Below are 13,390 nucleotides of genomic sequence, written 5' to 3'. Positions count from 1 at the left end.
GTATCATAATAAAGATGTGTTACTATATGTCATACATGAAAAATAGAAAGATCATCTAAATGCTAAGCTATGATATTATGCACTGCCCAGTACGAGTAGCCTAATTTTGCTAGTAATTACTTTTTCTATAGTCTTCACGGGAGTTTCTTTCGGTAGTAAAACTCGCTAGGACTTTATTTTATGGATTAAAAGGAAATGAAAACCAGACCGACGTAGCAGTTTATACACGTGTAGGTTCCTTATTATGAAAAAGAGGAGCAAAGAAGGGGAAGTGATGCTCCGCTTCCGAGTGCATACGCACGCATGCGACATTAAATTCTAACAAAAAACAGAAAATAGATTCAAAAAAATATAAATTTTTTCGTGACAAACATTGTCGAGTTTACCACGTGCACAGTTTAGTGCTAAGAAAACATTCATGTAGGCCCGGACAAAAAAATCCGATGTTCCCAAATGCCTTAAAGAGCCACCCTTTTGGAGCATTACTTTTTTTTTTTGCTCAGATATCCACATATATTTTTTAAACTCCAATGTTTATCACGAAAAAATCCAGAATTTTTTAAATTTACTTTCTACTAGTAGTATTTCTTAAGCTTTACCAGTATTCATTTTGTGATTTACTGTTCCCGGGTGCATATGCAGGGACTCCATGTTCTTAAAGAAGTGTACCAATCGGTTAATTTTATTTGGGCCCATCCGTCCATCCGATCCAGATAACCACTGGGCCGGCCCATCCTCTTCTCCCCCAGGCCCGGCCCAGCCCGGCCCGCGCGAGCGCCTCTCGTCTGGCTTGGAATCTCCTCTCCTCTCACCACAGCATCTCGACCCCTCTCTTCTCCCCTTGCGAAAGAAAGAAAAAATAAAAATAAAACAAGAGAGAGGGAGGGCGGAAGGCGGAGTGTGGAGCGGCCCGAATAACCCTAGCTTCTTCTTCTCCTCCTCGGTCCTCGCCCGTCGCCGTGGCCCTCCTACTCGCCAGCCACCCGGCCGGCGCCTCGATCCCGCCGCCATGGTGCTCGGCAAGATCGCCATCGTCATCGGCTCAGGTCACCCCCCCGCCTCCTCCCGTCCGATTGCTCGCGCGATTCAACCCCTTGCCAAAGCTGCGTCGATTTAGCTTCCCGCGAATCCCCGCCCCCTCCCTCCCAGTGACAACCCCGCGAGCTGATCCCTCGCTCGCTCGCTCGCTCCCCGTGTTGCTAAGCTAGGAAGGCAGCTAACGGAGCAGTGTCTGCTTGCAGGGATCGTCGGAACCCTAGTCACCGGCGGCGACGCCAGCAAGCTTCCGGACCTCAGGGATGTGCTCTCCTTCTCCTTCAAGGTAGCGTAAACAGATATTCAGATTCGTCCATTGATTCATGGCCGCTGCCCTGCGTCAGATTGGCCGAGGACCCCCTGTTCTGCTCTGTTCTGCTCTGTTATATTATATTCACCATCGCATCTCCTCCCCTCTCTGTTCCATCCAGTTCATGAAGCAGGACAAGAAGGAAGGCTCGTCCAACGCCTCGCCGCACAACGACCTCTTGTTGTCTCAGGTCTTCTTCATCCTCCTCTTTATCGTATCCCCTACATGCCTGATTGCTTGCTGTATGCAACACACACATGCTAACCCGACTGGTCGATCGACCTCGCGTTTCAGGTCAACTATCTCAGGGATCAGCTCCAAGCATTGACCCGTGAGTCTCAAGTTCCGCAGATCATCAACGTCAATGGTGGACCAGGTTTGCTGCCTGCTTTCTCTCCTTATACCCAAATCACGTGTGCCCATAGCGCAAGTAACCATGTCTTCTTCGCCTTGTATGCTATGTGCCCTGTTGCCTCAACCTATGTTAACCCAGCTATCAGAGAATATGATCATTATGTGCTGTTTGTCACTTCAATTTAACTTGCTATAGGAACTGCATTGAATTGGTATCATATTTTTTTTATACCGGCTGAAGCAAAACCATTCTCTTGCAGGCGCTGGTGCTTATGGTTTAACTGCTATTGCTGTTGGAGCCCTTGGCTATTTATACATAAGATGGAAGGTAAACATTTATCCCCCTGTCAAACTTGGTGCAAGGATAATATATGTCAACGAATAACAAAATAAAGCTATGTTACACTGTCCTACGGGTGGTTACTTTTCTTTCTTGTCATTTTAGATTCTCAGTGTAGTGGTCCTAGATTGCAACCTGGGCACATCCTTTTCCTACTCTGATGTCTGAAGTTCACCATTGGCACTTCTCTTGAAGCTAACTTGCTAATTTACAGGGATGGAAAATTTCTGATATGATGTTTGTCACCAAGCGTGGCTTGGCTGATGCCTGCAACGTAGTTGGCAAACAATTGGATCAGGTTTCAGATAGTGTTCATGTAAGTTTCTTCGTCCTATATTCGCTGGAATATATTGTTATCAAACTGCGTGACATTTCCAGATGACAGGTGCAAGGATGCCATAGTGCTGTCACTACAAAATGTATTATAGTAGATTTGCATTATAAGATTCGCCTAAGTAATCAATCATCCCAGTAGGTGACATATTGATGAAGCTTAGGACTTGAACTATGCCAATTTCTATTACAACTGGTACATTAAACTTTGAAATACAGCATCCCAGAGGTTGCTCAGTTAAAACAGCTAAACACATTCAATGTTGTACATCCAATTTTTTATTAAATGGCTAAACATTTTTCTTACATTGTTGCTTATCTGTTTTTCTTATGCCACATCATGTAGCTGTACATTTTCGGTTGATGTGTCTGCACATAGAAAATTTATATAATTGTACTTTGTGCTTTGTATGCATTCAGAAGAGGAAAAAGCACACAAACAGAAATGATGTTTGGATAGGTCTCATATATTTCTAACATTGTGTTATATGTTAGCTTCATTGTGCCGACTCTCATTTGTTTTAAAAAAAAACTATATTTATTTTCATTCTGCTGATATCAGGCTTCAAAAAAGCATTTGGCTGGAAGGATCGACCGAGTCGATTGTAGTCTAGATGAATGCCACGAAATTATTGAAGCCACAGGGAAAGAGGTTTGAGAAACTTGCTCGCATATTTGTTGTTCCAGGCTTTAGTGTATTTTAAAAGATACCGATGCAAAAATAATACGTGTTTCACAGGTTACAGTGATACATGGAGATCTAAGTGCCTTTCAGGAGGAAATACAATCAGTTCACCATGTTGTTCGCACTCTGGTAAGTAGGGGAGTAGTACCTGTAACCTTTCAGGCTTGCACTGCACATACTTGTATCTTTGTGTTCAATACAACCAGTTCGAATAATCTCTTACTCTTCTGCAGGAGACAAAGCTTGGACGCCTTGCATATACTCAAGTAAGTAGAAAGTCCTAGCCCACAGTTTGTTTTTCTATAGAGACTATGTGTTGCTAACCCTTTCGACTGAATATCTTAGGATCACACGACACGAGGAATACATGAGTTATGTGAGTTCACTAAAAGATTGGATCGGAGTCCGAAAGCCGATACTCTTAAGGCGAGTCCCAAGAATATATCTCATACCTTATTCCCTATAGTGTGCTTATTTTATTGTGGTCATTTTCATGATGCGTCTATGACATGAGGCCTGTTGGTCGAATGTCGTGTTCTCTGTGAATACTAATCTTGTAAACAAAATCATTTTTCAGGTCACAGCATCAACTCCTCTCCCTGCTATCGAGTCTTCAGAAGGAATTACCAGGGTAACTTCATTCACCCTTTTTTCCAGTTTCAATATAATTTTTATCTTCACAGGCTGACCCTTTTCTCTTTCTTACTACAGACTGCTTCTGTGCCGTCAGGCTCGGAACCCGTGTCTCCTGTAGCTCAATCACCTAGAGCAGATCCACCTATGGTCAGTTTTAATTTAATATTTTGTTACAACACATTTGGCCTGGTCTATAGCGTCTAATATTTTAATTTTGTATAGGTTGTGCGTTCGTCTACAGCCATATCAGCATCAGGACTGAGTATGCTAGCTGGAACTACATCAATACCTAAAAGGGTAAGAGCATCTCTTTGCATTTTGTTCGTTAGGGCTTCTTATAGTCTGTTGACACTTTCCACTTGAAGAAGATAGTGCGATCTGCCTAATGATTGTTGTACGCAGTGATTTGACACGCTGCCTGAAAGTACTAGTCGTGAATATTGGATATCTGTAGCATTACATTTTGAACCTAATTTTGTTCTGCTAACTCTAGTTTGCTCTTCCATGTTAATCAGAATGGTGAATTTTGTAATAAAGAACATGTCACTCCTTGAGTGACAGCTTGTATGGGCTGTAGAAAAGAATAACTTCAAGAAAGTGTACTTTGTGGATGTTGTACTATATGGTTAAATCCAAACGCGCCCTATGTTGTGGAACTTTGACCTGGCCATCTTTTTGACATGGTAGCTTGGACTGTCCATTTGTAGTATTGATATAATATGTTGTACGATTCTATGCTGTTGTTAGTAAATTACAATATAGAGTACCTTGGTTAAATCCAAACCAAATTCATACTGTAGCTCTTCCTTGCTGTTTAATCTCTAGGCTGTGATCAACCGGGCAACTTCGATGAAGGAAGGAGTGCCGGCCCCGGAGGCGCCAAAGGACACTTCAAGCTCAGCAGCAACCCTCAAGAGACCTGTTTCGAGTTCGAGCCGGTTCAGTTTCCTGCGAGGTTTCGCCAGTTGATTGCAAGCACACGGCGATGATATACTACATATGGCACTGCCTTTGCTGTGGTTGGTTTGTGCCAAAAGACAGACGACACCCAGTAACCTTTTTTTACTTGTATAACATTTATCTATCTATCTAGCTAGATATGCAGGCAAGGTAAGGTAAGGTAGAAAACATGGCAGTTGGCAAAGGAAGGGGAATTTGCTTTGCCAAACGAATTTTTGTAGAAAACAAAATATGTATGGTGGAGAGACAAGGGGCAATGGTATGATGGCAAGAGATGCGCTACGAACACTGTCATCTACTCGCGTGGTTAATTTTGGCGAAGCAAGGATGATGTATACGGGGTTTCTGACCTCGATATCTCTGGATATTACATGTAGCTGCATCTTCAAGATGCAGATGAGAACATTATCTTGTTCGAGTCTAGCGAGTCATGTAGCAGGGGGCTGCCTGCTACTGTAGCGGGCAAGCAAGAATGTGGACCTGGTGGCTGGTGGTCTTGCTCTACCACCATTCTGTTGCTGATGCTTTGCACCATGAATAAAAATCAATCTGCTTAGCATGTTTTGTGCACCTGATTATTGCTGTGGTACTGTTGTGTGTGTGTGTGTGTGCGCGCGCGAGCATGCGCAGGGAGTTACTATTTCAGTCAATGCTAATTCAGAAATAGTTATTACATTCATAGTTGTTTGATGAAGATTTTGGATTGTTCTTGTGGTCAATCTAGAAACTGTTATTTCTCGGTTGTCTAAGAAATAGCATTACATATTTGAGCTTTGTGATGGACATTATACATTAGCTGCAGCTACAGGAGGGATATAGATGAGAACAAGTTTGTGTTGGAATGAGCATTAGAGTAGTGATGGAATTAGGTGTTCTTTGCCTTTTCGGGTCATGCTATCAAGATACGATGTCCATATCCATTATTGTAGCTGTCCATATCCATTATTGTAGCCTGAATTCCATATCAATTAGTGCTACGTGGAAATGAGAAGTGAGACATCACCAAGGTAGCTGGGCTTGCTATGAAGTACTCCTTCTGTTCCTAAATATAATTCTTTTTAAATGTTTCGTTGGGGGACTATATACGGATCTATGTAGACATAGTTTAGAGTGTAGATTCAATCATTTTGTTTCATATGTAGTCCTCTAGTGAAAACTTTATAAAGACTTGTATTTAGAAACGGAGGGAGTATAAAATAGCCTCCCATGGATATTATGTATGCTTCATCGACAGTTGATACATTGATGGTTTTAGCTCGAGCGAGAAAGAGGGAGCATGGGGAAGAAGGCGGTTATCCTGGCGGCATTGCTGCTGGTGATGGTCAGCATGGTGGTCGTCATGACTGTCGATGGTCTGGGCGTCGGTGGTGAGGTCGGCAAAGTGGTTGTAGGAGTCGGGACAGGCGTGGTCACCGCTGCTTAGGGCGCGATAGGGGTCGTGAAGTCGGCGGGGTCGTTAGCGACGAGGGTGTCGGTGACCAGTTCGGGTCAGCGGCCCGAGGAGCCGGCAAAGGAACAGGGACGGGCGGCAATATGTAAAAAGTGACGTCCAACGATAGCTAGACAACCCAGGGCGTCGAAAAAGGTGTTGGAAGCTCTTACACCGGCGGCCGCTGTCGTTGAGCCTGACGTGTACCGGTTGATCTTAGCCGCCATGACTGAATGATACCCAATCATGGCACTGCGAAACCAAGCACTGCTTAATTAGCTACTCAATGTATTGAAGGAGCGCATTGGTGGGGGTGAGGAGGAGGTGGTAGGCGCCTGGGGAGAGGTCCTGCTCGGATGCGGTGGTGGTGATGTACATGAGAGGAGGAAGAAGAAGTTGACTAAGACGTGTGGGCCCCACCTCTCATAATGGTCAACTTAACGGTCAAAATTAACGATGTTGACTTTCTTGTCACATCAGCCTTGACGGGTGGGTCCCACTTGTCATAAAACGTGCTTAAATCCAGCAAAACGCTCTTTAGATGAAAGTTGTAGTTTTTAGGGACAATTAAGAAAAAATGATAGTTTTCAGTCAAAAATTAATACTTAGTAGTTCAGTGAGACGACGACCCCAATACTGCTAGTTTTTTGTCAATTACTCCCATGTCCGTCATGTTGGGCACCATCGGCCTTGATGGAAGGCACCCTTAGGCACTATTTGACTGTTGGGAAACGTTGTATGAGAAATAATTTTTTTATTACACACATACAAGATCTATCCATGATGATGAGCATCTACGAGAGGAGAGATCGGATCCACATACCATTGTAGATCGTTAAGAGGGAAGCGTTAAGAAACGCGGTTGATGTAGTCGAACGTCTTCGCGATCCAAATCGCAAGTCGTTTCATGATCCAATCACGATGTAGTGCCGAACAGACGGCACCTCAGCGTTCAGCTCACGTACAACTCGATGACGATTTCCGCCTCCTTGATACAGTACAACGGCATGGTTGCGGTGGTGGTGAACTAATCCGACAGGGCTTCGCCAAGCTCTACTGAACTAATATAGAGGAGGAAGACGATCTAGAAAGGAGAGGACAACACGTGGCTTTTCAGGTGGTCGACTGCCCTCAAAACCTCCACTATATATAGGAGAAAGGGGTGGGAGGATGTGCCCTAGGGTTTCCCCTAGGGCCTTGGCCGTCGGCCAAGAGGTGGAGTCCACCTACAACAAGGAGGTTGGGCACGGGGGAGGTGTCCTACTCCAACAAGGATTCCTCTCACCTTTTCCTCTCAGGCGCTTGGGCCTCTCATGGGGTCGGCTGTCCAGCCCACCAGAGGCTAGTGCGCCACCTCTTGGGCCCACGTGCCCACCGGGGTGGGTGGGCCCCTCCCGGTGGACCCTCGGAACCCATTCGTCACTCCCGATACACTACCGGAAATACCAAAAGCTTTTCTAGAACCCAAATACCACTTTCCTATATGTAAATCTTTACCTCCGGACCATTCTGGAACTCCTCGTGACGTTTGAGATCTCATCCGGGACTCCGAACAACCTTCGAAATTCAACATACATAACTCAATAATACCGAAACGTCACCGAACGTTAAGTGTGCAGACCCTGCAGGTTCGAGAACTATGTAGACATGACCGAGCTCTTCGTCCAATAACCAATAGTGGGACCTAGATGCCCATATTGGTTCCTACATATTCTACGAAGGTCTTTATCGGTTGAACATCTATGTCAAGGATTCAGTTAATCCTGTATGATGTTCCCTTTTGTCCCTCGGTATGTTACTTGCCCGAGATTCGATCATTGGTATCTCCATACCTAGTTCAATCTCGTTACGACAAGTCTCTTTACTTGTTACGTAATACAAGATCTCGTGACTAACTCTTTAGTCACATTGCTTGCAAGCTTTTTGTGATGTTGTATTACTGAGTGGGCCCTGAGATACCTCTCCGACACACGGAGTGAAAAATACCAGTCTTGATTCATGCCAACTCAACAAACACCCTCAGTGATACCTGTAGAGCACCTTTATAGTCACTCAGTTACATTGCGACGTTCGATACACACAAGATACTCTTCCGGTGTCAGTGAGTTGCATGATCTCATGGTCATAGTTGTTGGGGAACATTGCATGGGAAACAAAAATTTTCCTACGGGCACGAAGACCTATCATGGTGATGTCCATCTACGAGAGGGGATTTCCGATCTACGTACCCTTGTAGATCGCACAGCAGAAGCGTTAGTGAACGCGGTTGATGTAGTGGAACGTCCTCACGTCCCTCGATCCGCCCCGCGAACCGTCCCACGAACCATCCTGTGATCCGTCCCACGATCTAGTGCCGAATGGACGACACCTCCGCGTTCAGCACACGTACAGCTCGACGATGATCTCGGCCTTCTTGATCCAGCAAGAGAGACGGAGAGGTAGATGAGTTCTCCGGCAGCGTGACGGCGCTCCGGAGGTTGGTGGTGATCTGATCTCGGCAGGGCTCCGCCCGAGCTCCGCGGAAACGCGATCTAGAGGAAAAACCGTGGAGGTATGTGGTCGGGCTGCCGGCAAAGTTGTCTCAAATCAGCCCTAAAACCTCCCTATATATAGGTGGGAGAGGGGGGGGGCCTTGCCTTGGGGCTCAAGGAGCCCCAAGGGGGTCGGCCGAGCCAAGGGGGGAGTCCTCCCCTTTCAAACCGAATCCAACTAGGTTTGGAAGGTGGAGTCCTTCCCCTTTTTCCCACCTCCTCCTTTTTTTTTCCTTTTCTCTTTGATTTTCTTCCTATGGCGCATAGGGCCTTCTTGGGCTGTCCCACCAGCCCACTAAGGGTAGGTGCGCCACCCCCAAGGCCTATGGGCTTCCCCGGGGTGGGTTGCCCCCCCGGTGAACACCCGGAACCCATTCGTCATTCCCGGTACATTCCCGGTAACTTCGAAAACCTTCCGGTAATCAAATGAGGTCATCCTATATATCAATCTTCGTTTCCGGACCATTCCGGAAACCCTCGTGACGTCCGTGATCTCATCCGGGACTCCGAACAACATTCGGTAACCAACCATATAACTCAAATACGCATAAAACAACGTCGAACCTTAAGTGTGCAGACCCTGCGGGTTCGAGGACTATGCAGACATGACCCGAGTGACTCCTCGGTCAATATCCAATAGCGGGACCTGGATGCCCATATTGGATCCTACATATTCTATGAAGATCTTATCGTTTGAACCTCAGTGCCAAGGATTCATATAATCCCGTATGTCATTCCCTTTGTCCTTCGGTATGTTACTTGCCCGAGATTCGATCGTCAGTATCCGCATACCTATTTCAATCTCGTTTACCGACAAGTCTCTTTACTCGTTCCGTAATACAAGATCTCGCAACTTACACTAAGTCACATTGCTTGCAAGGCTTGTGTGTGATGTTGTATTACCGAGTGGGCCCCGAGATACCTCTCCGTCATACGGAGTGACAAATCCCAGTCTTGATCCATACTAACTCAACGAACACCTTCGAAGATACCTGTAGAGCATCTTTATAGTCACCCAGTTACGTTGCGACGTTTGATACACACAAAGCATTCCTCCGGTGTCAGTGAGTTATATGATCTCATGGTCATAGGAACAAATACTTGACACGCAGAAAACAGTAGCAACAAAATGACACGATCAACATGCTACGTCTATTAGTTTGGGTCTAGTCCATCACATGATTCTCCTAATGATGTGATCCCGTTATCAAGTGACAACACTTGCCTATGGTCAGGAAACCTTGACCATCTTTGATCAATGAGCTAGTCAACTAGAGGCTTACTAGGGACAGTGTTTTGTCTATGTATCCACACATGCACTGTGTTTCCAATCAATACAATTATAGCATGGATAATAAATTATTATCATGAACTAATAAATATAATAATAACTAATTTATTATTGCCTCTAGGGCATATTTCCAACAGTCTCCCACTTGCACTAGAGTCAATAATCTAGTTCACATCACCATGTGATTTCAACGAATCCAACACCCATATAGTTCTGGGGTCTGATCACGTCTTGCTCGTGAGAGAGGTTTTAGTCAACGGTTCTGAAACTTTTAGATCCGTGCGTTCTTTACAAATCTTTATGTCATCTTATAGATGCTGCTACTACGTGCTATTCAGAAATGCTCCAAATATCTACTCTACTATACGAATCCGTTTCACTACTCATAGTTATTTAGATTAGTGTCAAAGCTTGCATCGACGTAACCTTTTACGACGAACTCTTTAACCACCTCCATAATCGAGAAAAATTCCTTAGTCTATTTAGTTACTAAGGATAACTTTGACCGCTGATCAGTGATTCAATCATGGATCACTCTGTGTACCTCTTAACAGACTTGCTGCAAGGCACACATCAGGTGCGGTACTCAGCATGGCATACTTTAGAGTCTACGACTAAGGCATAGAAGACGACCTTCGTCTATTCTCTTTATTCTGCCGTGGTCGGGTTTTGAGTCTTACTCAAACTCACACCTTACAACGCAACCAAGAACTCCTTCTTTGCTGATCTATTTTGAACTCCTTCAAAAACTTGTCAAGGCATGCATCTTGTTGAAACTTCCATTAAGCGCTTTCGATCTATCTCCATAGATCTTTGATGCTCAACGTTCAAGTAGCTCAATCCAGGTATTCCTTTGAAAACTCCTTTCAAACAACCTTGTATGCTTTACAGAAATTCTACGTTACTTCTGATCCACAATATGTCAACCACATATACTTATCAGAAATTCTATAGTGCTCCCACTCACTTCTTTGGAAATACAAGTTTCTCATAAACCTTGTACAAACCCAAAATCTTTGATCATCTCATCAAAGTGTATATTCCAACTCCGAGATGCTTGCACCAGTCCATTGAAGGATCATTGGAGCTTGCATACTTGCTAGTATCTTTAGGATCGACAAAACCTCCTGGTTGTATCACATACAATGTTTGCTCAAGGAAACCGTCGAGGAAACAATGTTTTGAAGTCCTACGTGCAATATTTCATAAATAATGCTAGAACTACTAACATAATTCTAACAGACTTTTAGCATCGCTACGAGTGAGAAAGTCTCATCATAGTCAACTGTTTGATCTTGTCAGAAACATCTTTGCGACAAATCGAGCTTTTCTTAATAGTGATTTATCACCATCATCGTCTGTCTTCCTTTTAAAGATCCATCTTTACTCAATAGTCCTATGACCATCAAGTAGTTCTTCCAAAGTCTACACTTTGTTTTCATACATGGATCCTCTCTCGGATTTCATGGCCTCCAGCCATTTGTCGGAATCCGGCCCCACCATTGCCTTCTTCATAACTCGTAGGTTCACTGTTGCTCAACAACATGACCTCCAAGACAGGGTTACCGTACCACTCTGCAGTAGTATGCGACCTTGTCAACCTACGAGGTTTGTAGTAACTTGATCCGATGCTCGATGATCACCATCATCAACTTTCACTTCAATTGGTGTAGGCGCCACAGGAACAACTTCCTACGCCCTGCTACACACTGGTTGAAGTGATGGTTCAATAACCTCATCAAGTTCTACCACCCTCCCACTCAATTCTTTCAAGAGAAACCTTTCCTCGAGAAAGGATCCATTTCTAGAAACAAACACTTTGCTTTCGGATCTGAGATAGGAGATGTACCCAACTGTTTTGGATATCCTATGAAGATGCATTTATCCGCTTTGGGTTCGAGCTTATCAGACTAAAACTTTTTCACATAAGTGTCGAAGCCCCAAACATTCAAGAAACGACAGTTTAGATTTCTCTAAACCTCAGTCTATACTGTGTCATCTCAAGGGAAATACGTGGTGCCCTATTTAAAGTGAATGCGGTTGTCTCTAATGCATAACCCATAAACGATAACGGTAATTCGATAAGAGACATCATAGCATGCACCATACCAAATAGTGTGTGGCTATGACGTTCAGACACATCATCACACTATGATATTCCAGGTGGCATGAACTGCGAAACAATTTCCACATTGTCTTAACCGCGTACCAGAACTCGTAACTCAGATATTCATTTCTATAATCATATCGTAGACAGTTTATCCTCTTGTTACGACGAACTTCACTCTGAAACAGAATTGAACTTTTCAATATTTCAGACTTGTGATTCATTAAGTAAATACTCTTGTATCTACTTAAATCGTCATTGAAGTAAGAACATAATGATATCCACTGCGTGCCTCAGCACCCATTGGACTGCATACATCAAAATGTATCACTTCCAACAAGTTACTATCTTGTTTCATCTCAATGAAAACAAGGCCTTGCTCATGTGGTATGATTAGCATGTCACTAGTGATTCAAAATCAAGTGAATATAAAGATCCATCAGCATGGAGCCTCTTCATGCAATTTATACTAACATGACTCAAGCGGGAGTGCCACAAGTAAGTGGTACTATCATCATTACCTCGTATCTTTTGGCACCAATATTATGAACATGTGTAGCACTACGATCGAGATTCAATAAACCATTGAAGGTGATTATTCAAGCAAATAGAGTAACCATTATTCTCTTTAAATGAATAATCGTATTGCAATAAACACGATCCAATCATGTTCATGCTTAACGCAAGCACCAAATAACAATTATTTCGGTTTAACAACAATCCCGATGGTAGAGGGAGCGTGCGACGTTTTGATCATATCAATCTTGGAAACACTTCCAACACGTATCGTCACCTCGCCTTTAGCTAGTATCCGTTTACGCCGTAGCTATCATTTAGTGTTACTAATCACTTAGCAACCAAACCGGTATCCAATACCCTCATGCTACTAGGAGTACTAGTAAAGTACACATCAACATCATGTATATCAAATATACTTCTTTCGACTTTTGCCAGCCTTCTTATCTACCAAGTATCTAGAGTTGCTCCGCCTCAGTGACTGTTCCCCTCATTACAGGAGCACTTAGTCTCGGGTTTGGGTTTAATCTTGGGTCTCTTCATTAGTGCAGCAACTGTTTTGCCGTTTCACGAAGTATCCCTTCTAGCCCTTGCCTTTCTTGAAACTTAGTGGTTTTGCTAACCATCAACTATTGATGCTCCTTCTTGATTTCTACTTTCGCACTGTCAAACATCGCGAATCGCTCAAGGATCATTGTATCTATCCTTGATATGTTATAGTTCATCACGAAGCTCTCACAGCTTGGTCGCAGTGACTTTGGAGAACCATCACTATCTCATCTGGAAGATTAACTCCCACTTGATTCAAGCGATTGTCGTACTCAGACAATCTGAGCACACGCTCAACGATTGAGCTTTTCTCC

At 44.0% G+C, this 13,390-nt stretch overlaps 1 protein-coding gene across 1 annotated transcript; it reads left to right on the top strand.

Moving 5' to 3' along the window:
* The first annotated feature begins 866 nt into the window (after window positions 1–866).
* LOC123442763 lies at window positions 867–5,209 on the top strand. Its single transcript, XM_045118896.1, has 14 exons — window positions 867–1,046; window positions 1,242–1,321; window positions 1,467–1,535; window positions 1,640–1,721; window positions 1,960–2,027; window positions 2,254–2,355; window positions 2,935–3,024; window positions 3,112–3,186; window positions 3,291–3,323; window positions 3,403–3,483; window positions 3,635–3,688; window positions 3,769–3,840; window positions 3,916–3,990; window positions 4,519–5,209. Exons 1-14 carry the CDS (start codon window positions 1,010–1,012, stop codon window positions 4,660–4,662), a joined length of 1,062 nt encoding a protein of 353 aa, XP_044974831.1. The 5' UTR covers window positions 867–1,009; the 3' UTR covers window positions 4,663–5,209.
* Window positions 5,210–13,390: the final 8,181 nt, after the last annotated feature.

This window comes from Hordeum vulgare, chromosome 3H, assembly GCF_904849725.1.
Source record: "Hordeum vulgare subsp. vulgare chromosome 3H, MorexV3_pseudomolecules_assembly, whole genome shotgun sequence".
In the NCBI taxonomy this organism is placed as follows: Eukaryota; Viridiplantae; Streptophyta; class Magnoliopsida; order Poales; family Poaceae; genus Hordeum; species Hordeum vulgare.
Note: the sequence above shows the minus strand (reverse complement) of the source record. Positions and strands in the feature narration are given on the sequence as shown.